At 46.3% G+C, this 26567-nt stretch overlaps 1 protein-coding gene and 1 long non-coding RNA gene across 3 annotated transcripts in view; one reads left to right on the forward strand and one right to left on the reverse strand.

Annotated features, from left to right (window-relative positions):
• Positions 5440–26567, reverse strand: part of LOC102167762 — a 33962-nt gene continuing 12834 nt past the window's right edge. For both annotated transcript variants that reach the window (XR_002344774.1, XR_002344775.1), the window contains exons 3-4: positions 9062–9192; positions 5440–6179 (exon numbers count right to left, since the gene is read on the reverse strand). This is a non-coding gene — a long non-coding RNA (uncharacterized LOC102167762). The remainder of the gene's footprint in view (positions 6180–9061; positions 9193–26567) is intronic.
• Positions 9126–22089, forward strand: TARM1 (T-cell-interacting, activating receptor on myeloid cells 1). Its single transcript, XM_021094890.1, has 7 exons — positions 9126–9159; positions 16158–16193; positions 16326–16622; positions 16963–17259; positions 20236–20377; positions 21648–21686; positions 21828–22089. The coding sequence occupies exons 1-7, from the start codon at positions 9126–9128 to the stop codon at positions 21853–21855; spliced, it is 873 nt and encodes a 290-aa protein (XP_020950549.1). The 3' UTR covers positions 21856–22089.

Below are 26567 nucleotides of genomic sequence, written 5' to 3' on the forward strand. Positions count from 1 at the left end.
TAACAGCTATTTCCACCAGACTCACGGGACCCACATGAAGTTCTAGGTTTTTCCACATTGTTCATGTTCCAGCTCATTCTTTAAACGACTCACTGTCATTCCCTTCATGACAGCGCTCTTGGTCACCAGGCAAACCTCTTTCAAAGTCCTCCTCAGGAGTTCCCGCTGTGGTGCAGTAGAGTAAAGATCTGGTGGTGTTTCTGTGGTGGCTTAGGTTTGATGCTGCAGTGGGTTAAGAATCAGACTGCAGGAGTTCCCGTTGTGGCTCAGTGGTTAACGAATCTGACTAGGAACCATGAGGTTGCGGGTTCGATCCCTGGCCTTGCTCTGTGGGTTAAGGATCTGGCGTTGCCGGGAGCTGTGGTGTAGGTTGCAGACGTGGCTCGGATCCCGAGTTGCTGTGGCTCTGGCATAGGCCGGTGGCTATAGCTCTGATTGGACCCCTAGCCTGGGAACCTCCACATGCCGCAGGAGTGGCCCAAGAAATGGCAAAAAGACAAAAAACAAAAAACAGAATCAGACTGCAGTGGCCCCCGTGGCACGAGGTTGATCCCCAGGCCAGTGCAGTGAGTTCAGGATCTGAAGTTGCCACAGCTGTTCCATAGGTTGCAACTGTGGCTCAGATTCTATCCCTGGCCCAGAAACTTCATAAGCCGTGGGTGCAGCCAAAAGAGAAAAAACAAACAAACAATATCCTTCTACCCTCCCCAAAATCACACCAAACAATTTCTGCTCCAATTACAGCTTTGTTTACCCACGTCTGCTTTCCTTGAGCGGTATTCTCATCTGTTGCCAAGGCAACAGCCAATGAAGGGTGCACAGTAGGGCTCTGACCTGGACCCTGAAATCTTCCTTCCTGAAGACCTGGCTACTTTCACAGTTGCTCCTGAATTTACTTATTTTTTATTTTTCTGGCTGCACCCACAGCATAAAGAAGTTCTCACAGCTTCAGCAACACTGGATCCCTTAACCCACTGCACGGGGCTGGATCAAACCCACGCCTCGGGAGCCATGGGGGCTGCTGCAGTCTGATTCGTAACCCACTGTGCCACAGGTGGAACTCCTCTCTTTTTATTATTTTTTTAAATTTCTCAATGAATTTATTACATTTATAGTTGTACAATGATCATCACAATCCAATTTTATAGGATCGGAACTCCTCTCTTGCATGTATTAATTTAACATCTCTTTTTATCTGGCTAATCTCATGCCTATAAACACAGTTTCCTTCTCTAAGCAATTCTCACCACTCACTCGTGTGTTCTTGATTTTATGCCTAATGTTGGTGGAACACACATCCTCTTCTGCTGTTATTAAAATTCCCAACATGGAGTTGCCATTGTGGCTCAGTGGTTAACAAATCCGACTAGGAACCATGAGGTTGTGGGTTCGATCCCTGGCCTTGCTCTGTGGGTTAAGGATCCGGTGTTGCTGTGAGCTGTGGTGTAGGTCGCAGATGAAGCTAGGATCCCACGTTTCTGTGACTGTGGTGTAGGCTGGCAGCTACAGCTCCAATTAGACCCCTAGCCTGGGAACCTCCATATGCCGTGGGAGCGGCCCTAGAAAAGGCAAAAAGACACACACAAAAATCCCAACTTCTCACTCCCCTCTTCCCACTTTACAGAGAAGAAGATGACTTCCACTTTTTGGGGCACTTCGAGCCCCCCACTCATTAGGCAGGTAGCCTTGAGCAACCTACACATCCTTCCGCATTTTCCCATCAAAGAGAAACTAAAAGTATCTACCATCCTGGGATTCCTTCGTGGTGCAGCAGGTGTAAAGATCCAGCTTTGTTACTGCAGGTTGCTGCTGGGGTGCACGTTCAATCCGTGGCCCAGGAACCTCCATATGGGGCAGGCATGGCAAAAACAAAAAACAAACAAACAAAAAACCCAAACCAAAAAACCCTACCATGTCACAGAATTAAAGCGACAAACTTGTCTTTAAAACATGGAGAAAGATGGAAAAACTTTAGATCAGGTGTTTTAACTCCCCCATCCCCACCCCCTTTTGGGAGAGAACACAAATTATGAAGCAAAGTTTCTCTCTTGGCCCTGTAAACACATCACTTTTTACACCTGTAAGTGAAAATTCAAGTTCCATGAAGCAATATTTACTTGTTACAAGGATGCACTGACATATTCTTTTTTTTTTTCTTTCTTTTTTTTGGCTGCATCTGCCTCATATGGAAGTTTCTGGGCCAGGGATCGAACCTGAGTTGCAGCTGTGATCTAACACCCAGGATCTCCAAATGTCTCCCATGTGAGGCACTAGCATATAAATGACCCAAAGACAGTCTCTGGACATTGCCCCGTTCTTGGGTACTTCACAGCAGGCTGAGACCTGTTAGCTCAAAAGCCCACTGATGCCAAATTTTTACACACCCAGTTATTTAAAACACAACCCCAGCAAGCGGGTTTTTAACTAGTTAGAGTCCGCCTGCTTTGCATACCCCACAAAATTGCACCCCATCTCTGTTAGCCATAGATAAACCCTGTTCTCCCAAAGTGTGGGTTGGACCCAGAAGCCTCCTCTCCAACAGCACCCCCACCTGATTCCCTGGTCCACCTCCCCTTCTGCGTAGCAGCCCCCCAACCCTTTGCCTTTGGCAGGGTTCAAGCTGCAAGGGTCTTTCCCACATGCAAACCTGTCAAAACAGCCTCCAGAGAAAATGCCTGTGTGCTACTGCCACCTTGTGCTCATATCTTTTCTCCTGCTCAGCACCAAAATCTCAGACCTTAAAACTACTGGGTCTTTAAAAATAAAAATTATTCCTCTGCTTTGGTAACCATAAATTCGTTTTTTATGTCTGAGTTGTTTCTGTTTTATAAATATGTTCATGTGTACTATTTATTTTATTTTATTTTTTTGCAAGCAAGCAAAGTCTTTAACAGGAAAGCAAATAGCTCCCAGGGCTGCTGGGAGGTGCTATTTGTTTTTTAATTGAAGTATAGTTGACCTACAATGTTGTGTTAATTTCTGCTATACAGCAACGTGATTCAGTTATAAATATACTCTTTTAAAAATTATTTTGCATTAATGGCTTATCATACGACATTGAATATAGTTCCTGTGCTATATGGCAGGTCCTTGTTGGTTAAGTATTTTATATATAGTAGTGTGTATCTGCTAAATCTCAAACTCCTAATATATCCCTCCCCTCCCCATTTCTCCTTTGGTAACCATTGTTTTCTAAGTCTGTGAGTCTGTTTCTGTTCTGTAGATAGGTTCATTTGTGCCATAGTTTAGATTCCACATAAAGTGATGCCATGTAGCATTTGTTTTTCTCTTTCTGGCTGACTTCACTTATATGAGAATCTCTAGTTGCATCCATGTGGCTGCAGATGGCATTATTTTGTTCTTTTTCATGACTAGTATTCTATTGCGTATATGTACCACACCCTCTTCATCCATCCATCTGTGGATGGACATTTAGGTCATTTCCATGTCTTGGCTACCATGAAAACAGTTTGCTGCAGGAACACTGGGATGCATGCATCTTTTGAAACTAGCGTTTGTCTGGGTATATGCCCAGGAGTGGGATTTTTAGGATGATATGGTAGCTCTATTTTTAGTATTTCAAGGAATCTCCATAGTGGTCTCCGTAGTGGTTGCACCAATCTACATTCCCACCACTAGTGGAGGAGGGTTCCCTTTTCTCCACACCCTCTCCAGCATTTGCTATTTATAGGCTTTTTAAAATTACTCAATGAATTTATCACATCTGTAGTTGTATAATGATCATCACAATCCAATTTCACAGGATTTATAGGCTTTTTGATGATGGCCATTCTGACCCGTGTGAGGTGGTAAGGAGGTCCTACTGCACAGCACAGGGAACTATATCCAGTCTCTTGGGATAGAACATGATGGAAGATAATATAAGAAAGGGAATGTATATATATGTAAGACTGGGTCACTTTGATGTGTAGCAGAAACTGGCATAGCATTGTAATCAACTATAGTAACTATATATATATATGCACACACACACACAACTCTCTAAAAAAATAAACTATGGCACAAATGAACCTATTCGTGAAACAGAAACAGACACACAGACATAAAGAACAGACTTGTGGTTGCCAAGGGGGAGGGGAGATGGCATGGGAAAGATGGGGAGTTTGGGGTTGGTAGATGCAAACTGTTGCACTTAGAATGGATAAACAATGAGGTCCTGCTGTACAGCACAGGGAACTGTATCCCATCTCCCAAGATGGACTATGATGGAAAAGAATATAAAAAGAATGTGTGTATAGGGGAGCTCCCGTCGTGGCGCAGTGGTTAAGGAATCCGACTAGGAACCATGAGGTTGCGGGTTCGGTCCCTGCCCTTGCTCAGTGGGTTAATGATCCAGCGTTGCCGTGAGCTGTGGTATAGGTTGAAGACGCGGCTCGGATCCAGCTTTGCTGTGGCTCTGGCGTAGACTGGTGGCTACAGCTCCGATTCAACCCCTAGCCTGGGAACCTCCATATGCCTCGAGATCGGCCCAAGAATATGGCAAAAAGACAAAAAAAAAAAAAAAAAGAATGTGTGTATATATGTATAACTGAGCCACTTTGCTGTACAGCAGAAGTTGGGACAACACTGTAAATCAACTGTGTATACACACGCACACGTATTTTTTTTTTTTTTTTTTTTTTTTTTTTTTTTTTTTTTTTGCTTTTTAGGGCTGCACCTGCGGCATGTAGAAGTTCCCAGGCTAGGGGTCGAATTGGAGCTGCAGCTGCCAGCCTACACCGCAGCCACAGCAATGTGGGATCTGAGCCTTATCTGAGTGCAACTTACACCGCTGCTCATAGCAACACCAGATCCTTAACCCACTGAGTGAGGCCAGGGATCAAACCTGCATCCTCATGTATACTAGTCGGGTTCGTAACCTGCTGAGCCACAACGAGAATGCCATTAATCTATATTTATTTATTTATTTGTTTTTCAGGGCCATACCTGCGGCATATGGAGTTCCCAGGCTGGGGGTCTAATTGGAGCTATAGCAACCGGCCTACACCACAGCCACAGCAACACCAGATCCGAGCCATGTCTGCAACCTACCCCACAGCTCACAGCAATGCTGGATCCTTAACCCACTGAACAAGGCCAGGGATCGAACCCGCAACCTCATGGTTCCTAGTCAGATTCGTTAACCACTGCGCCACAACAGGAACTCCTATACCTTAATTTTAAAATAAAAAAAAAATCTTTGGACTTCCCGTCATGGCACAGAGGAAACGAATCCAACCAGGAACCAGGAGGTTGCGGGTTTGATCCCTGGCCTCACTCAGTGGGTTAAGGATCTGGCGTTGCGGTGAGCTGTAGTGTAGGTCGCAGATGCGGCTCCGATCTGGCATTTGCTATGGCTGTGGTGTAGGCCAACAGCTACAGCTCCAATGTGACCCCGAGCCTGGGAACCTCCACATGCTGCTAGTGTGGCCCTAAAAAGACAAAAAAGAAAATAAAAATTAAAAATTAAATGAGGGCAGTATGATGGGAACTGGGCCCTTACCCTGTGCCAATTCTGGGTCGTGAGTGTCAGACTCACACTGTAATTCAGACGTGGATCCCTCGCCTCCTGAGCTTTCAGACTAGCCCACAGTCCTGGCTGATGCGGTGGGAAGGGCCCTCCCAGAACAAAGGGAAGGCAACGTGGCATAACCAGCATCTGTGTGCACATGTGTGACTCTGCAGCCACAAGATGCCATCAGTATCCATGTGCAACTTTGTAACGGAGCCCATGCAACCAGAATTTACAGAATGCATGTTCTCTTATAAGGGGGACAAAGGAACCAAAGTGCAACAGGAAAAACAGAGGGTATATAAGACAGCATCCTGCTGCATTAGGGGCTCAGCCCTTGGATATGAATCTGCTGAGCCAGTGCCGACACAAATAAACACTGCTTCCTGGCACAAAGCCTGGGTGTCCTGTCTCTCTGTACGAGAATCCTATGATCACACCTTGATTTCAGCTCCTACAGAACCCTGCTGGGTTGTGCCCACATTCTTGGCCCACAGAAACTACGCAACAATAAATATATGTTGCTTAACCACTGAGTTTGTGGGGATGTTGTAACAGAGCAATAGGTACCGTCACACAGCAAAAGGATCATTCAGACTCTTCCGTCTGCCCAAAGAAACATCTTCACATGCGGTGAGATGGGGGGTGGGGGGCTTCGAATGATTTTCTGGAAAGGAAACAGATGAAGCTTTTGAGACAGATATAGCTGGGTTCTAATTCTTGTACCTGCTTCTCCTACTTCTTTGTCTTTTAGCAAAGGAACCTACCTCCCTACACCTTAATTTCCATATCTTATTAATTCGGCCCAAAGAAATTTCACCAAATACAATCTGGCAGCAAGCACATGGGTTCTCACCTGTATGGTGAAGCTGGCACATCAGTCAAAATGTAGGTACATTGAGATTTACTTTTTTTTTAAGGGCCACGCCCATGGCACACGGAAGTTCCCAGGCTAGGGGTCAAATTGGAGCTGTAGCTGCCGACTACACCACAGCCACAACAATGCAGGATCCATGCTGCATTTGCGACCTACACTGCAGCTCACGGCAACGCTGGATTCTTAACTGAGTGGGGCTAGGGATCGAACCTGTGTCCTCTTGGATACTAGTCAGGTTCATTACTGCTGAGTCGCAACGGGAACTCCATGGGATTTACATACTTTTAACCGCTAAGTCAGAGTTTCCTTCCTGGAGACAAAAATCAGTGAGGGGTGGGAGTTCCCATCGTGGCTCAGTGGTTAACAAGCCTGACTAGGATCCATGAGGACACAGGTTCAATCCCTGGCCTTGCTCAGCGGGTTAAGGATCCGGCGTTACCGTGAGCTGTGGTGTAGGTCGCAGACACGGGTCAGATCCCATGTTGACCGTGGCACAGGCTGGCGGCTACAGCTCTGATCGGATCCCTAGCCTGGGAACCTCCACCTCCATCTGCTGTGGGTGTGACCCTAAAAAGACAAAAGACCAAAAAAAAAAAAAAAAAAAAAAAAAAGAATCCATGAGGGCAACTCAGTAAACGGAGATAGAGGAAAAGGAAACAGAAGCTACAGTTTTGGACCTGCTGACAATTTCATTTTCTTGGGACACCCTGGCTAAGTAAGAGCCTGTTAGGACACTTCCAGAAGAAAAAATGGCTTTAAATGCAGAGACCACGGCTTCACAAAATCACTGCAAATCCCAAAGAACCTATGAGCTATCTGTGTATAATTATTTGAGGGGTGTGCTAGGAGGGTTGATTCCAGCAGGAACTGGTTTAAGGTATTTCGCTGACGTTAAGACGTACCCCCATGGCACCTCCCCTGGTCATGGAATCAAACACACAGATCAACAGCATTGTTTGTTACCCTTGGTCCAAGGAGCACTGGGAGAGGTTTGTACCAGCTCATCAGCACTGTTATTTTTTATTTATTTATTTATGTCTTTTTGACATTTCTTGGGCCGCTCCCGTGGCATGTGGAGGTTCCCAGGCTAGGGGTCCAATCGGAGCTGTAGCCACCGGCCTACGCCAGAGCCACAGCAACACAGGATCTGAGCTGCGTCTGTGACCTACACTACAGCTCACAGCAATGCCGGATCCTTAACCCACTGAGCAAGTCCAGGGATCGAACCTGCAACCTCATGGTTCCTAGTCAGATTCATTAACCACTGCACCATGACAGAACTCCAGCACTGTTTACTGGTAAACATAAAAGCAGTGACTGACACTTGGTCCTGTGAGACCCCAGAGGGCTGGCACTGTAGCAAGAATATACAAACATGACCATCAGGGCAAAAAAAAGCCCAGCCAAGCATTCATTTTGGGTTTCCTGGTTCTGAGGTGTTTTGTGAACACGATTGTGGTTTCTGACCCAAGAAAGAAAAGCCCAGCCATGCAGCCCTTACAAAGGGGCGAATATTGGGGCATATGCCTGGGATTTTTTTTTTTTTTTTTTTGCTTTTTAGGGCCGCTCATGCGGCACATGGAGGTTCCCAGGCTAGGGGTTGAATTGGAGCTGCAGCTGCTGGCCTACACTGCTGCCATAGCAACACCAGTTCTGAGATTTGTCTGCAGTCTACACCACAGCTCGCGGATCCTTAACCCCTTGAGCGAGGCCTGGGATCAAACCCGCAACCTCATGGTTCTTAGTCGGATTCATTTCCGCTGCACCATAATGGGAACTCCTGCCTGGGATGCATTTAATGCTCATTTTAACGCTATATACAGTTGACCCTTGAACAGCACAGGTTTGAATTGTACGGTCCACTTGTATACGGATATTTTTTCAATAAAATATACAATCAGCCCGCCCCCCCTTTTTTTCTTTTCCCTCCTTTAGCTGCACCTGCAGCATGCAGAAGTTCCCAGGGCCAGGGATCACACCAGAGCCACAGAAGTGGCAATGCCAGATCCTTAAGCTGCTGAGCCACCAGGGAACTCCAGCTTGCCTTACCTAAGGGGTCCCCATTGGCAGATTCAACCATGCATGACAAACTTAATACACGATCCGTGGTTGGTTGAATCTGTGGATGTAGAACCCGCTGATGCAGGGGGGCGACTATGGAAATTAAGCATCTTTGGTAGGTACACAGGGGTTCGGAACCAGCCCCCCAACTCCGCCCCCCCCATACTGACAGATGAGGGTCTATCGCTGTTACATTGTATCATTTTCTTGCAACACACCTTGCTCTCTGGGTTCTATGCGTCTACTCTGGCAACTGAACTCTCTGCTTCACTTAGTGGAAGATCCATTGGGCAAGAGTGCCTCATTCTTAGCCCATCTACCAACGTGGATGTTTGCCCAGGATTTCCAATATCCTCAACACAGAAAGTGCATTCATCTCCTCGGTAGGAATCCCCCAGGCTTTCAAGCCTTAGGCAATTGGAGGGTTCCCTACTTGATGCCTGAAATCTGAGACAAATGAGGGTTTTCCACAAGCCGCCTGCTTCTTGTGGGAGAAACATGTTGCAATCAACGTGTTTCCAGAAGGAAGGTCAGAAGAGGAACCTGAAACATCAAGGGGAAAGTGTTCCTGCCCACACTGCGGTGCAAGAGGGGCGAGGCTGTGATCATACCCGCTTGTCTCCCTTCGGCGGCTGCAAAACTGCAGAAAGACCCTGGACGGACTGACATGCCACGATGATTCCTGAACTGCTGTCCCTGTTCTGTTTCAGTAAGTGTCGCAGGGCAGGGCGGTGCATTGAGACTGTGGAAAATAACACAGTTGGTGAGACGTTTGGACTGGGACGGGGAAGAGAGATAAGGACAGCAGCTTGGGTTGCTGCATGCACATTATATGTCAGAAATCTTGCTGACTGCAAATTCCTCTGGGTTCAAATGGGTGATTTGTGCCGAAGGCTTTACTGGGTTCATGCTTTTCATCATCCGACTCAGACTTCTGGCTTAAAGAAGAATATTTACGCTAGAACCTATTCTTTCTTTGCTGTAAAACCATGATCAAGCTATATTAGAAATGAGTGTCAAGGGAGTTCCCGTCGTGGCGCAGCGGTGAATGAATCCGACTAGGAACCATGAGGTTGCAGGTTCGATCCCTGGCCTTGCTCCGTGGGTTAAGGATCTGGTGTTGCCGTGAGCTGTGGTATAAGGTCGCAGACGTGGCTCAGATCCTGGCTACAGCTCCGATTAGACCCCTAGCCTGGGAACCTCCATATGCCATGGGAAGTGGCCCTAGAAAAAGCAAAAAGACAAAAAAAAAAAAAAGTGAATGTCAAATAGGTTTTCTTGCTGATATAATCAAAGATACTGTGTGGGTGCTTAGTGCACGCTGTCATGAAATGCTTTTTTTTTTCCCCTTTTGTCCTTTTTTGGCTGCCCCTGAGCACAAGGAATTCCTGGGCCAGGGGTCAGATCCAAGCTGCAGTTGTGACCCATGCCTCGTTGTGGCAACACTGGGGATCGAACCTGCCTCCTGGCACTACTGAGCCACCCATCCTGATGCACCACAGGAGGAACTCCCATCATGCACTGCTTTAGTCATCCTTCCTTCTACCTAAAACCATCACCTGGAACACCAGTGAGATATACTCCACGTTTGGGAAACACCATCCCAATCCTTCCAAAACCAACCAGCCAACCAACCAACAACTCTACAAAAGAGACAATCAGGTCTACTTTTGTAGCTTAGCAACCAAATCTGAGCTTGCAAAATGACTTCAGACCACATAGGTGATAGGCAGGGAAGCTCAGTTCCACCCGGAACCGTCTAGCTCCAAAAATGCGGTTTCCGCTCAGCCATGATGCTGAATTAAGAGGGACACATGCGTGGGGTCTTGGGTATGGAAGCATCCTGGGTGTGTTTGAAGGACCTGGGGTTGGAAAAAGCCCAAGGAGGTCAAAGAGAAGTGGTTCAGAAGGTCCCCGGCTATAGAGCGAGGATGCATCACCAAATGAGTATTTCCAGAAACCAAGAAAGCTAGATGTTCATAAGACATCTGGAGAGGAGAGCTTGCCTCGGTGTGGTCCTCTGCCCTTGGCTTTCTCCTGTCCCCGGAATTTTCTGATCTCAAAACCCAACTGCTCCACAGAGTGTTTCTTACTCAGAGGCTTGATTGACCAACTGAGTGATTTTAGAGGCTATCTTTTTTTTTTTTTTTTTTATTTGTTTGTTGGCCATGCCTGCGGCCAAACAGTCCCCGTTTGTTTGCCAGAGACTCAACCTGCGTCACAGCAGCAACCCGAGCCACATCGGTGATAACACAGAGGCTTGTTTTAGAAAGTCCCATCTAGTCATGTTTTCAGAAGCAACTGCTGGGAGACAGCACGTTATAGACTCATCTCCTGGAGCTCCCGTCCTGGTGCAGTGGAAATGAATCCGACGAGGAGCCACAAAGTTGTGGGTTCATCCCTGGCCTCGCTCAGTGGGTTAAGGATCCGGCATTGCTGTGAGCTGTGGTGTAGGTCGCAGCTTGGATCTGGCGTTGCTGTGGCTGTGGCACAGGCTGGCAGCTGCAACTCCAATCGGACCCTAGCCAGGGAATCCCCGTATGCTGTGGGTGTTGCCCTAAAAAAAGCAAAAAAAAAAAAGACTTTTCTCCTGCACACACTATTTATGGGACCTTGGAAATATTTAAGTTTCCTCTGCTTTCAGGGTTAGCTTCTCTATTAAGTTCAGGTATGCACAGCGTGAGGCATATATATACACAGTCCATGCTCAATAAATGCTTTTTAAAAAATGTTTCTTATTCCTTTTATCATTTCTCACTCTGACTTGGTTAGGCTTGTTCCATGAACAATTCCTTCCAGAGAACTCTTTTTTTTTTTTTTTGTGGTCTTTTTAGCGCCATACTCACGGCTGTACTCAGAGCTGCAGCCGCCAGTCTACACCCCAGCCACAGCAACACCAGATCCGAGTCACATCCTCACCCCACAGCACCGCTTGCATCAACACCAGATCCTCAACCCACGGAGCGAGGCCAGGAATCGCACCTGCGTCCTCATGGATCCTGGTTGGCTTATCAACCTGCTGAGTCAAATGGGAACTCTCTTTCCAGAAATTTTCACCTTTTAACTTTTATTTTATTTAATTTTTAGATTTTTTGCTTTTTAGGGCCGCTCCTGCAGCATATGGAGGTTCCCAGGCCAGGGGTCGAATGGGAGCTGCAGCTGCCAACCTACACCACAGCCACAGCAACGCCAGATCTGAGCCATGTCTGTGGTCTACACCACAGCTCATGGCAATGCCGGATCCTTAACCCCCCAAGTGAGGCCAGGGATGGAACCTGTATCCTCATGGTTCCTAGTTGGGTTCATTAACCAATGAGCCATAACGGGAACTCCTCACCTTTTAAAACTTTCTCCTTTTATCCACCTTTAAGTATGTGTTTCAGCGGCATTCGCAACGTTGTGCAACCATCACCGGAAACCTTTTCAGCATCCCCAACACAACCCGTACTTGTTAACCAATAACCCGTTTCCTCTTTCTCCCCAGCCCCTGGTGACCTCTACTCCACTTTCTGTCTCCATGAATTTGCCTGTTCTAGGTACCCGATGTAAGTGGAACCATACAGTATTTGTTTGGGTTTTTTTGTTGTTGTTGTTGTATTTTGGGTTTGTTTTTCTTTTTCAGCCATACCTGCGGCATATGGAAGTTCCAGGCTGGGATCAAATCTGAGCCATAGCTGCAACCTACAACACACTGCAGCAATGCTGGATCCTTAACCCACTGTGCCACAGCGGGAACTCACTACATATATATATATATTTTTTTCTTCTTTTTGGCTTTTTAGGGCCTCCCTCCCTCCCACAGCAGTACAGAGGTTCCAAGACTAGGGGTCCAATTGGAGCTGTAGCCGCTGACCTACAGCATAGCCACAGCCACATCAGATCTGAGCCACATCTGCAATCTACACGACAGCTCATGGCAATGCTGGATCCTTAACCCACTGAGTGGGGCCAAGGATCAAACCTGCGTCCCCATGAATGCTATCAGATTCTTTTCCACTGAGCCACGATGGGAACCCCCCAACATTCGCCTAATATTTACAAGGTCCATCCACACTGTCACATGTATCAGAACTTCCTTCCTTTTTTATGGCTAAAGAGTATTCCATTATGTGTATACATTTTGTTTATCTGTTTATCCTTTGATGGACACTTGGGATTTTCACCTTTTGGTTATTTATTTCTTTGCTCTTTCAAACCATGAAACATGGTATTTTTGATGGGCCCACACAATTTTAGCACAAAGGCCTGGTCACTTCCTCCTTTCATTACTAAGACACAAAACGGTTCAGTCCATGCAGGGGAAAAAGAGGAAACCTCTTAGAAACCACAGACCTGACCAATATCTGCTGAGGTGAATCCATCTCTTTCAAACGGAGTCCCCATTGTGGCTCAGAGGTAATGAACCCAACTAGTATCCATGACGATGCGGGTTTGATTCCTGGCTTCACTCAGTGGGTTAAGGATCTGGCATCGCCGTGAGCGCTGGTGTAAGTCACAGACACAGCTCAGATCCCACATTGCTGTGGCTGTGGTGTAGGCTGGCAGGTGCAGCTCCGATTGGACCCCTAGCCTGGAAACCTCCATATGCCGTGGACAAAAAAAAGATTCTTTCTTACAATGATGTTAGTGAACAGGCTTGCTACTAATTTGAAAGAGATGTCAGCACTCAGAAATGTATGTAATCACTCTCACTTGGAAGTTTCTAAGTCAATTGATTTCTTAAGTATTGCTGTACAACACTGGGTGAGTTTCAGATGCACAGCAAGCGATACACACACACATGCGCACATATATATGTATATGTGATCTTTTCCAGATTTTTTATATAACCTGAAACATATTTATATTTAAATATATTTAATATATATTAATTTAATGTATTTAATGTTTAATATATTTTTAAGTTTCTACATACATACATATGTATGTATATATGTATATATATGTGTATGTGTGTATATATATATATTCTTTTTCAGATTATTTTCCATTCTAAGTTATTGCAAGATATTGAATATAGTTCCCTGTGCTATTCAGGAGGTCCTTGTTGGTTACCTATTTTATATATAGTTGTGTGCATCTGTTAATCCCAAATTCCTAATTCATCCCTCCCTCCCCTCTATCCTCTGGAAACCATGTTTTCTATGTCTGTTTCTGTTTTGTAAATAAGTTCGTCTGTATCATCTTTTTAGATGCCACATGTGAGGGATATCATATTTGTCTTTTTCTGACTTCAATTAGTATGATCATCTTTAGGTCCAACCATATTGATGCAAATGGCATTATTTCATTCTTTTTTATGGCTGCATAATATTCCTCTGTGTGTGTGTGTGTGTGTGTGTGTGTGTGTGTGTATACACACCCCACATCTTTATATTCACCTGTCTTTCAATGGACACTTAGGTGCTTCCACATCTTGGTAAGCCAAGTGATTTTATTTTATTTATTTATTTTTTGGCTTTTTGCCTTTTCTATGGCTGCTTCCCGTGGCATATGGAGGTTCCCAGGCTAGGGTCCAATTGGAGCTGTAGCCGCTGGCCTATGCCAGAGCCACAGCAATGCGGGATCCGAGCCGCATCTGCAACCTACACCACAGCTCACGGCAACACCAGATCCTTAACCCACTGAGCGAGGCCAGGGATCGAACCCGCAACCTCATGGTTCCTAGTCGAATTCGTTAACTACTGCGCCATGACAGGAACTCCTAAGCCAAGCGATTTTAAACACCTGTGTGACGGTCTTGAGAAAGGTTTCTCCAGGTTCAGTGAAAGCGGGCGTTCTCCACCCTGGCTCCATACGTGTGTAACCTGGGAGATTTCGAACGTCTGGTGTTGGAGCCCTATTCTGAGTGATTGAGATTCAATGCTTTTGTGGTGGGGTCTGTACACTGGACTTTCCAACAGGTCCCAGGGGTGCGGGATGTGCAGAGTTAAGTGCAAAACTGAGCTGGAGTGTCTGGCACACGCAGCAGTATGTGGGACAGGGTTAGGATGGATGTCTTCTCGTTCCTGGAAGAGCCATTTGGAATTTTTGAGAACTGTTTCAGGGCTCCGAGCCTGTCCTGTCTTTCACTAGATGAAAGAGATCATGGCCAAGACAGGGTCAGAAACTTTTCAGAGGAACGGCTATGGCTGCCTTAACGGTCCCTTTCTACTGACAGGTTTGCTCCACCTTTGAGCCAACCTGTATCAACCAAATGGGTGGTGGTGACTATGGTGAGGCTTGGACCTGGGCTTTTCTGGGTGGGAGAAAGGTGGAGAGAGTTTTGGCAAAGTTGTGTCTTTTCACAGCCTTGTAAAAATCTCCCTGAGTCATGTTTACACTGAGGCACGGATGAGACAGTTAACGAGCCCCTGATGAGGTCTACAGTGTAGACAGGGGATACTGAGGGGGACTGCACAGAGCCCCGCCCTCCAGGTGTCACAGGTGGTGACACCTTGAGTCTCCCATGGTGTAAGGGAGAGAGGCTTCTATGAACGCTCTTAAGAAATTACAGCCAGGCAGAGTTCCCGTCATGGAACTCAAATCCAACTAGCAGTGGAAACAAATCCAACTAGCAACCATGAGGTTGCGGGTTCGATCCCCGGCCTCGCTCAGTGGGTTAAGGATCTGACGTTGGCGTGAGCTGTTGATATCCATGACAGCTGTTGATATCCATGGCGTGGAGGTCGAAGATGCAGCTCAGATCCCTTGTTGCTGTGGCTGTGGTGTAGGCTGGGAGCTGTAGCTCTGATTAGACCCCCTAGCCTGGGAATCTCCATATGCTGTGGGTGCAGCCCTAAAAAAAAAAGAAAAAAGAAAAAAGCAATCACAACCAGCGGGTTCTATCTTACTTCACATCACGCAAGGCACCAAATAAGCTTTAGGCGGTGGACCTGCTCTCACAGATCAGACAGTCCACAGACGCAAGGTCAGCCTAGAGCCTCAGATAACATCACAGGTGGGTCAAGGTCACCCCCATGACCCACCCTTCCCCCATCTCTCTCACGGTTCCTGCCTCCAAAGCCAGGTAGGGGAAGCTAGAAACTAGAACATGCAGGACTGAGAGTCCCCATTGTGGCTCAGTGATTAACGGATCCGACTAGGAACCATGAGGTTGTGGATTCGATCCCTGGCCTCACTCAGTGGGTTAAGGATCCGGCGTTGCCGTGAGCTGTGGTGTAGGTTGTAGATGCAGCTCGGATACCATGTTGCTGTGGCTCTGGTGTAGGCCGGTGGCTACAGCTCTGATTGGACCCCTAGCCTGGGAATCTCCATATGCTGTCGGAGCGGCCCAAGAAATGGCAAAAAGACAGAAAGGAAGGAAGGAAGGAAGGAAGGAAGGAAGGAGAAAGAAAGAAGAAAGAAAGAAAGAAAGAAAGAAAGAAAGAAAGAAAGAAAGAAAGAAAGAAAGAAAGAAAGAAAGAAAGAAAGAAAGAAAGAAAGAAAGAAATGCAGGACTAAGAGTGGTTCAGGGAGAAGGAGAAACTAGGAGGGTTCATGGGATTTTGTGGAACTGAGAAAGGGCCTGAAGGCTGGGAGCTGACCACAGCACAGGAGAGCCTCTGGGAGAAGGGATGCAGGAGCTGAGAGCAGAGCGGGAGCCTGAGTCCGGCATGGGGAAGCGAGAACTTCCAAGTGCAGGAGCCCTGGACGCCCCTCAGGGACCAGGAGGGCAACCACGTGGGCTCCCACTGGCGCCTGGGTCTCAGGGACCATTCTTTGCAGGGCTGTGTCTTGGCCAGAGGGACACAGGGAGAGATGGTGAGTGTTTCTTCCTAAACTCCCCCACCCCGATCCTTCACTCCCCAGGCCCCACTTCCCTCTCCCTTCTACCTGGGTGTCCTGAGGGCAGGTGAGCTGGCACCTCCAGTCCTGAGCTCTGCCTCCTTCCAGGGCCCCTCCCCAAGCCCTCCCTCCGTGCCTGGCCCAGCTCCGTGGTCCCTGCCCTGAGCAACGTGAGCCTGCAGTGCTGGGCTCCGACCAAGGACGTCAACTTTGCTCTCAGAAAGGGGGGCGATGTCTTGGGGCTCTTGCAGCCACCTGACTCCATGGAGGGCGAGGGCTGGGCTGAGTTTCCCCTGACTGCTGTGAGGAGCAGGGATGCTGGCGAGTACACCTGCGAATACCACAGGAAGGGCCACCCCCACCTGGCTTCACAGCCCAGCGAGGCCCTGCTTCTCCTGGTGACGGGTGAGGAGAGGGGGGTGCCTCAGAATGACGCAGGGTCTTCCTAGGGGTGGGGGACAAGGGAGGAAGCAGAAGAGGGGAGGGGCTGGGCGGGGGCGGGGGAATCTCACCTGAGTGTAGCTGGGGAGGGGGCGCGGAGAAAGGCAGGAACAGCACAATCATGGTGGTTCTATCCAGGGCTTTTTTTTTGGGGGGGGGGGCAGCCTCCTTCCTGGAGTTGAGTAGAGAGGGTGAGAGCAGGTGTCTGTCACCCCACCCCCCACGAGAAGCCCCTGCCAGGAGATCAGGGGAGAGGGGGACCCAAGGCTTCTCCCCATGACCCCTGAGCCTCCTTCTCTTTCAGGGTATTTACCTAAACCCTCCCTCCAAGCCCACCAAGCGGGTGTGGCCACTGAAGGAGAACAGGTGACCCTGCAGTGCCAGAGGCCAGACTCTGGGACCGGGATTATGACGTTTGCTCTGCTGAAGGCGGGCACCTCGGTGCCCGTCCAGCTCCGAATCCCAGCAGGGAGGGAGACAGACTTTTCCCTTCAGAATGTCAAGGTCAAAGACACGGGCAACTACAGCTGCGTCTACTACCAGAGGAGGGCCCCTTTCCTGGCCTCACAACCCAGTAATAGCCTGGAGATCTGGGTGGCGGGTAAGGTTTTGCATAAGTTGAAGACTTAAAAAAAAAAAAAAGTGACAGACTTATCAACCTTGGATTCTCATTTCTAATCATTTGTATAATCTCTTTTTAATATTTTTTCCTTTCCTGCTTTCTACTCTTTTATTTTTTTTTTCTTCCTCCTGTGGCATGTGGGAATTCCAGGGCCAGGGATGTGACCCAAGCCACAGCAGTGACAATGCTGGACCCTTAACCCACTGAGCCACCAGGGAACTCCATCCTCTGCTCGTTTTGTGCTTATGCACTGGTGGTCAGTTTCTCAGGCTTTTCTTCAAAATTATCAATGCCACCATCATCGGATTCCTTTCTCCCATTCTCTGCGTGCCTTAAGGTTTTGGTTTATCCTGACGATAATGATTTTATCAACAATAACAATTGTTGTTCTCAGCAAGTGGTATTCCCACCACCTCTCCTGTACTGTAGCGGATTCAGGGTCTTCTCACATCTCGTGGCACTGACTGAATTCTGAGATGATGTTTCCTGGCATAAGTTTGCTCTACTGGATACTACATGTGCTTCTTTTTCTTTTCTTTTTTCTTTTTTTGCCCAGGCCTGTGGCATGTGGAAGTTCCAGGGCCAGGGATGGAACTGGCACCACAGCAGCGACCCAAGCTGCTGCAGTGACGCTGGATCCTTAACCGGTTATGCCACCAGGGAACTCCCGCACTCTTCTTTGTAAATTCTTTTGTTTGTTTGTTTGTTTTTTGGTCTTTTTTTGGTCTTTTCTAGGGCCAGCACCCATGGCATATGGAGGTTCCCAGGCTAGGGGTCCATTCCGACCTGCACCTGCCCACCTATGCCACAGCCACAGCAACTGGAGATCCGAGCTGCGTCTGCGACCTACACCACAGCTCAGAGAAATGCCAGATCTTTAACTCACTGAACGGTGCTGGGGATCAAACCTGCAACCTCATGGTTCCTAGTCGATTCGTTAACCACTGAGCCATGACGGGAACACCTAAATTCTCCCTTATGCGGTTGAGTCTCCCCATGCAGTCAGTGAATTTTTTTTTTTAATTTTATTTTCCCACTGTACAGCAAGGGGGTCAGGTTATCCTTACATGTATACATTACAATTACAGTTTTTCCCCCACCATTTCTTCTGTTGCAACATGAGTATCTAGACATAGTTCTCAATGTGAATTTTTTTTTAATTTACAATATTATTTTTTACGTTTTATTGGTGTATAGCTGATTTACAAGGTTGTGATATTTCTGCAGTACAACAAAGTGATTCAGTCATATATATATAATTGTGGAGAATATATATATATACAAACATTTACGCACACACACTTTTTTCTATACTATCTCTATACTATCTGCCATCATGGTCTATCCCAAGAGATTGGATGCAGTTCCCTGTGCTGGACAGTAGGATCTCATTGCTTCTCCATTCAAAATGTCATCGTTTGCATCACTCGCCCCAAACTCCCCGTCCATCCCACTCCCTCCTCCCTCCCCCCAGCAACCACAAGTCTGTTCTCTTTGTCTGTGAGTCTGTTTCTGTTGTAGATAGATTCATTTGTGCCCTATTTTAGAGTCCCCATAGAAATGATAGTGAATGTTTTATGATGAGAAATCAGGGTCTGTGTGATCAGCGCTCAGAGGCGGAGAGGACTTCCTGGGCAAGGTGGTGTCATTACCAACTTCTCCCAGTGCCTTCAGGGAACAGGCTGTTGATGGGTTAGAGATGAACCTTGCGACAGCAGGGGGTGGGTGAACGGGGATGACGCAAATGCAGCCTTCTCTTCAGGAGGCAGGACCAACAGCAAGCTTGAGCCCCTCTTGGCTGAAGCTGAGACACACGATGGTCCAGATGCTTAGCTACTGACCTCAAATTTTCTTTGCTCTTTTCAAAAATTTTATTCATTTATTTTTTGCTGTTTAGGGTTGCACCTGGGCATATGGAGGTTCCCAGGCCAGGGGTCAAATCAGAGCTGTAGCTGTTGGCCTGCACCAGAGCCACAGCAACACGGGATCTGAGCTACACCACAGCTCACGGCAATGCCAGATCCCCGACCCACTGAAAGAGACTAGGAATCGAACCCACATCCTCATGGATCCTAGTCAGATTCGTTTTCATTGGGCCACAATGGGAACTCTCTCAAATTTCCTTACGCTCGCTGCCTGCATAAAGTCTTGTGCAATGGGGCGGGGGGGGGGGGGGCTGTGGATGAAGCTACTGAATTATTTCAGCACTTCGTGGAGCAACTTTGGGTTTTAGTGTTGTTCCTAAGATGAATTCCTTTTTTTTTTCTTTTTTGTTTTTTAAGGCCGCACTCGAGGCATATGGAGGTTCCCAGGCTAGGGGTCTACTCGGAGCTATAGCTGCCAGCCTACACCACAGACATAGCAACGCCAGATACGAGCCACGTCTGTGACCTACACCAGAGCTCACGGCAATTCTGGATCCTTAACCCACTGAGCGAGGCCAGGGATTGAACCTGCAACCTCATGGTTCCCAGTCGGATTCTTTCCCGCTGCACCATGATGGGAACTCCCCTAAGATGAATTCTTAATATGCAGAAGAAAGGAAAAAGGAAAATGTGGGAGGGTGGAAATGCGATAAAAAGGAAATAAATGGTTCTGACTAGGAACCATGAGGTTGCGGGTTCGATCCTTGCTCAGTGGGATCCAGCGTTGACGTGAGCTGTGGTGTAGGTCGCAGATGCGGCTCAGATCTCATGATGCTGTGGCTGTGGTGTAGGCAGGCAGCTATAGCTCCGATTCGACCCCTACCCTGGGAACTTCCATACACCGTGGATGTGGCCCTTAAAAAAAAAGACAAAGACAAACAAAACAAAACAAAACAAAACACCTTTAAGGTAGGTACAGTTGACTACTGGCCAGGAAAACCAAGTGGGCATATGACATTCACACTTGGTGGATCCTCTGGGAACGAGGGATAAGCTGGCATGGTCACTTCTGATCCCGTCTCTCTCTTAGCTTCCTCCCCCCGTACCACAACCCCGGATTACACCATGGGCAACCTCATCCGCCTGGGTCTAGCTGCCATAATTATGGTTACTGTTGGGGCTTTGCTGCTCGAAGCCTGGTGTAGCCAAAAGAAGTCTCTACAAGGAGTCAGGTAAAAACAAACAAACAAACAAAAAAAAAAAACTAAGCACTTCTTTTTATGGGCTGGCGTAGTGATACAGTTTTTTTTTTTTCTTTTCCCCTATGGTTTATTAAAAGATGCAGAGTATAGTTCTCTGTGCTCTACAGGAGGTCTTTGTTGTTTATCTGCTGGATATACAGTCATGTGTATCTGTTAATCCCTCACTCCTAATTTATCCCTCCCCACCTCCTTTCCCCTTGGTAACCCTAAGTTTGTCTTCTGTGTCTGTGAGTCCATTTCCATTTTGTAAGTAAGTTCATTTGTATCATATTTTAGATCCCACATGAGTGATAGCATATATTTGTTTTCCTCTGACTTATTTCACTTAGTGTGATCATCTCTAGGTCTATCCCTGTTGCTGCAAATGATGTCATTTCATTCTTTTTTATGGCTGACTAATGTTCCATTTTGTAGATGTACCACAACTTCTTTATCCATTCTTCTGTCAATGGACATTTAAGTTGCTTCCATGCCTGACTATAGTAAATAGTGCTTCAGTGAACATAGGGGTGCATGTATCTTTTTTTTTTTTTGGCTTTTTGCCATTTCTGGGGCCACTCCCATGGCATATGGAGGTTCCCAGGCTAGGCATCGAATCGGAGCTGTAGCCACTGGCCTATGCCAGAGCCACAGCAATGCAAGACCCAAGCTACGTCTACCAGCTACACCACAGCTCACGTCAACGCTGGATCCTTAACCCACTGAGCAAGGCCAGGGATCGAACCCGCAACTTCATGGTTCCTAGTTGGATTCGTTAATTACTGAGCCATGACGGGAACTCCTGGGGTGCATGTATCTTTTTCAATGTAAGTTTTGTCCAGACATATGCCCAGGCATGGGAATACTGGATCACATGGTAGTTCTATATTTAGTTTTTTAAGGAACTTCCATACTGTTCTCCATAGTGGTTGTACCAATTTACATTCCCACCAACAGTGTAGAGGGTTCCCTTTTCTCCATACCCTCGCCAGCATTTATTGTTTATAGACCTTTGGCTGATGGCCATTCTCCCTGGTGTGAGGTGATACTCATGGGAGTTTTGATGTGCATTTCTCTGATAATTGGCAATGTTGAGCATCTTTTCACCTGCCTGATGGCCATCAACAAAGGGTTCTTTAAAGACCAAACTCTACGATGAGCACAGATGGCATCTTGGGGGAGGTATTTCTTCAGCATGTGTGACTACTCTGTCCATGGCAGGAAGAATGAGCCATCTTTTTTTTCCTTTCCCATTAAACAGCACTGTAGCCCCAGTCATTGTGGAAGAAGAAAAAAGCAGGTACCATCATACTTTTCAAACAGCCCCAGACACAGAAGATGGGGAGATGGGGTGTTGTTCCTGTGGGCTGAGAACCTGTGTCTGGACCTGTGAACAATAATATTCCTTCTCTCCCTCCCTCCCATTTTTCTCTACCCACAGGTCCTGCATGTCCCCACAAAAACAATGACTGCTTGATCAACAGACCTGCTGCTTCTTGACTGTTCTGGGGAACCAGTATTCTCAGCTCTACTGAGAGCTCCTCCAGGACAAGATGATGGTTTTCTCTTCCTGTCCTCTTCGCCAGGGAAGAGGACAGGAATGAGCATGAAGACTCACCTGAGATACACTTCCATATCTATCTATCTATCTCTATCTCTACATATATATCCCCACCCTCCCAATTCTTCCTCCTCCCTCCCCAGTTTCCCCTATGGTAACTGTACGATTGGTTTTGAAATCTGTGAATTTGTTTTATAAATAAGTTCTTTTCTTTTCTTTTCTTTTTCTTTTTTTGCCTTTTTGCCATTTCTTGGGCCGCTCCGGTGGCATATGGAGGTTCCCAGGCTAGGAGTCCAATCAGATATGCAGCTGCCAGCCTACGCCAGGGCCACAGCAAAGAGGGATCCGAGCCGCGTCTGCAACCCACACCACAGCTCACGGCAATGCCGGATCCTCAACCCACTGAGCGAGGCCAGGGATCGAACCCACAACCTCATGGTTCCCAGTTGGATTCGTTAACCACCGAGCCACGACAGAACTCCTAAATAAGCTTTTTATTGTTTTTAGTAGATTCCACATCTGAGTGACATCCTATGATATTTGTCCTTCTCTGACTTACTTCACTCAGTATGATCACCTCTAGGTCCACCCATGTTGCTGCAAATGGCATGACTTCATTCTTTTTTATGGCTGAGTAAGACTGTACTGCACAGGAAAATCTACTCAAAAGTTTGTAATCACCTATATGGAAAAAAAGAATGGATATATGTTATGTACACATGCATGTGTAACTGGGTCCCCATGCTGTACGGTGGGGGGAAAAAAGGGTGTTGGGGGAAATAACAATAAAAAAATAAATTAAAATACAATAAAAAAAAGAATGGGTATATGTATCTGTATGACTGATTCACTTTGCTGTCTGCTTCAAACTAATGCAACACTGTAAGTTGACTATATTCCAGTGAAATTAAATTTTAAAAAATACAAAAAAAAAAAAAGGACTCACCTGATACACCTGAATGAATTTAAAAACCACTTAAAACTTCAGCATCACACCAGTGGCACACGCATTTCCATCTATAAGGAACTATTCTTCCATGGAAAAGTAAAAAAAAAAAAAAAAACAGGGAGTTCCCATTGTGGCACAGCAGAAACGAATCTGACTAGGAACCATGAGGTTGGAAGTTTGATCCCTGGCCTCGCTCAGTGGGTTAAGGATCCAGCATTGCCATGAGCTGTGGTGTAGGTCACAGACGTGGCTCGGATCTGGCATTGCTGTGGCTGTGGCATAGGCCAGCAGCTACAGCTCCGATTCGACCCCTAGCCTGGGAACCTCCATATGTTGTGGGTACGGCCCTAAAAAGAAAAAAGACCAAAAAAAAAATAAATAAAAGTAAGAAAAACATTGCTTATGGTATAACAGATATTCCTGCTTATCCTCTAGTCCCTGTATGTTATACCTCTGCATGAGCAATGCTCAAATATTAAAGTTTCTGTGTCAGAGTTCCTGCTGTGGCACAGTGGATTAAGAACCCAACTGAGGGAGTTCCCATCGTGGCTCAGCAGAAACGAATCTGACTAGCATCCATGAGGATGCAGGATCGATCCCTAGCCTCACTCAGTGTTAAGGATCTGGCATTGCCTTGAGCTGTGGTGTAGGTTGCAGACACAGCACAGATCCCACGTTCCTGTGGCTGTGGTGTAGGCCGGCAGCTGGAGCTCCGATTCGAACCCTACCCTGGGAACTTCCATGTGCTGCAGTTATAGCCCTAAAAAGATAAAAAAAAAAAAAATCCCACTGAGTGGCTAGGGTCCCTGTGAAGGTGCAGGTTTGATCCCCAGCCCAGCACAGTATGTTTAAGGGATTCAGCACTGCATTGCCACAGCTGAGGGTCAGATTCAATCTCTGGCCCGGGAACTACCACATGCCATGGGTGCAGACATAAAAATAAAAAAAATTTTCTGTATTTATCACACATGTATTTTAAGTTTTGTTTCATTTATTCCCAATATTTTACTCAATTTGGAGAGAATTCTACTCTATTCCACGGCATCAAATTACTCTTGAGCTGTACCAGTATTTCTAATGTAGATGTAAGATGTCATCCGTTATATTTTCCTTTACAAGAGTTGTTGTTGTTTCTTGTTAATGATATTTATGAAAAATAATAATTCTTTTTCATAAACACTCTTTTATTTTTTGGCTGCACCCGTGACCTGCGGAAGTCCCTGGGCCAGGAATCCAATCTGCACCACAGCAGCAACCTGAGCCACTGCAGTGACAACACTGGATCCTTAAGCCACTGAGCCACTAGGGAGCTCCCGCCTTCATTTCTGAAGGGGATATTGCAAAAGGAAGTGTGGCTATACTGATACCATACAAACTAGACTTCAGAGCAAAGAAAATAACCAGGGACATGACATAACGATAAAAGGTTCCATTCACCCAGAAGACAGAGCAATCCTTGATTTCGATACACCATGAGGAAGTTTCAAAATATGTGAAAGGAAAAAAAAGAACTTAAAAAAGGAAATAGACAAATCCACATTTAGTAACTTCGACACTCTTCTCTCAGGAAGGGTTAGAACTACCAGGCAGACAATCAGCAAAGAGAACGGAATAACACGACCACTCAACAGGCTCTCTGACATGTGCCAAACAACTGCAACCAACAGAGAACCCATTCTTTTCAAGCTCCCATGAAATCTTCGCCAAGGCAGACCACATCCTGGGTCATAAGGCCAACCTCAACAAACTTAAACCAACTGCACCAATACTATGTTCTCTGACCATAAAGAATCAAATGAAACCTCAATAACAGAAAGCAGAAAATCTCTAAACACTTGTAAATTAAACAATATACCACTGTATCATCCCTGAGTCAAAAGAGGAAGTCTCAATAAAAATGTTTAAAATGCGCTGAGCAGAGTAAAAATGAAAATGCAACATAAAAATTTATAGGAGATAGATACATCAGGGCTGAACATCTATGGTTTATGTTGGAAAGAAGGGAAATTCTAAGTTCTCATCTCTTTTTTTTTTTGTTTGTTTGTTTTTGTTTTTGTCTTTCTGCTTTTTCTAGGGCCGTTCCTGCAGCATATGAAGGTTCCCAGGCTAGGGGTCTAATCAGAGCTACAGCTGCCGGCCTACGCTGGAGCCATAGCAATGCCGGATTCAAGCCACATCTGTGGCCTACACCACAGCTCACGACAATGCTGGATCCCTAACCCACTGAGTAAGGCCAGGGATCAAATCCATAACCTCCATGGTTCCTGGTCAGATTCATTTCTGCTGTATGACAGGAACCCTAAGTTCACATCTTAAGAAAGAAAAAACTAAAATAAAAACAAACCTAAGGGGAGTTCCTGCTATGGTCCAGTGAGTTACGGATCGGACCATAGCAGCTCGAGTCACTGTGGAGGCGTGGGTTTGATCCTCAGCCGGACTCAGTGGGTTAAAGGATCCAGCATTGGCGCAGCTGGAGCAGAGCTTGCAATGACAGCTCAGATTCAATCCCTGGCCTGGGAACCTTCATATGCCCCAGGTGCAGCCATTAAAAAGAAGAAGAAAACAGTAAACCCAACAGAAAAAAAAATCAATAAAATTGAAACAAAAACAATGGAAGAAATCAGGAGGTTCCCGTCGTGGCGCAGTGGTTAACAAATCCGACTAGGAACCATGAGGTTGTGGGTTCGGTCCCTGCCCTTGCTCAGTGGGTTAACGATCCGGCGTTGCCGTGAGCTGTGGTGTAGGTTGCAGACGCGGCTCGGATCCCGCGTTGCTGTGGCTCTGGTGTAGGCCGTGGCTACAGCTCCGATTCAACCCCTAGCCTGGGAACCTCCATATGCCGCGGGAGCGGCCCAAGAAATAGCAACAACAACAACAACAACAACAACAAAAGACAAAAGACAAAAAGACAAAAAACAAAACAAACAAAAAAAAAACAATGGAAGAAATCAATTATACACAAAGCTGATACTTTGAAAAGACCAATAACATTGATAAACCTTTAGCAAGACTGAGAAGAGCAAATAGAAAGAAACCACCGATTACCAATATTAATCAGGCATAAAACAGAGGACAGCACTACAGATCCTACAGCCATTCAACGGATAACAAGAGAGAACTTGGAGTTCCCATCGTGGCTCAGTGGTTAATGAACCCAACTAGCATCCATGAGGACACGGGTTGGATCCCTGGCCCTGCCTGGTGAGTTAAGGATCTGGCGTTGCCGTGAGCTCTGGTGTAGGTCACAAACCCGGCTCAGATCCCGCGTTGCCGTGGTGTAGGCCGGCAGGTACAGCTCTGATTTGATTCTTAGCCTGGGAACCTCCATATGCTGCCAGTATGGCCCAAAAAAGAAAAAAAAAAAAAGCAAAAACAGAAAAAGAAAAACCAAGAGAAAACTACAAACAACTCTACACACAAACATTCAAGTTAGATGAAATGGACTAATTCTTGGAAACATACAAGCAAAACTCACCTAATATGAAATCATTTGACTAGTTCTACAGCTAATTAAAAAAAATTCAATTCATAATATAAAAGACCCTGCAAAAGAAGTCTTTGGGGCTGGATTTGTCAATTCTCTGCATTGGAATTTTTATTTTTTTTTAATTTATTTTTATTTATTTATTTATTTATTTATTTATTTATTTATTTGTCTTTTTGCCATTTCT

The sequence above is a fragment of the Sus scrofa genome, chromosome 6 (assembly GCF_000003025.6).
Source record: "Sus scrofa isolate TJ Tabasco breed Duroc chromosome 6, Sscrofa11.1, whole genome shotgun sequence".
Classification (NCBI taxonomy): Eukaryota; Metazoa; Chordata; class Mammalia; order Artiodactyla; family Suidae; genus Sus; species Sus scrofa.

Excerpts from the sequence above, each read along its gene's own strand:
- TARM1 (XM_021094890.1), top strand. The coding sequence starts at position 9,126 with ATGATTCCTGAACTGCTGTCCCTGTTCTGTTTCA. Across the intron at positions 9,160-16,157 it reads GCTGTCCCTGTTCTGTTTCA|GGCTGTGTCTTGGCCAGAGG; the intron begins GTAAGTGTCGCA and ends CATTCTTTGCAG. Across the intron at positions 16,194-16,325 it reads GAGGGACACAGGGAGAGATG|GGCCCCTCCCCAAGCCCTCC; the intron begins GTGAGTGTTTCT and ends GCCTCCTTCCAG.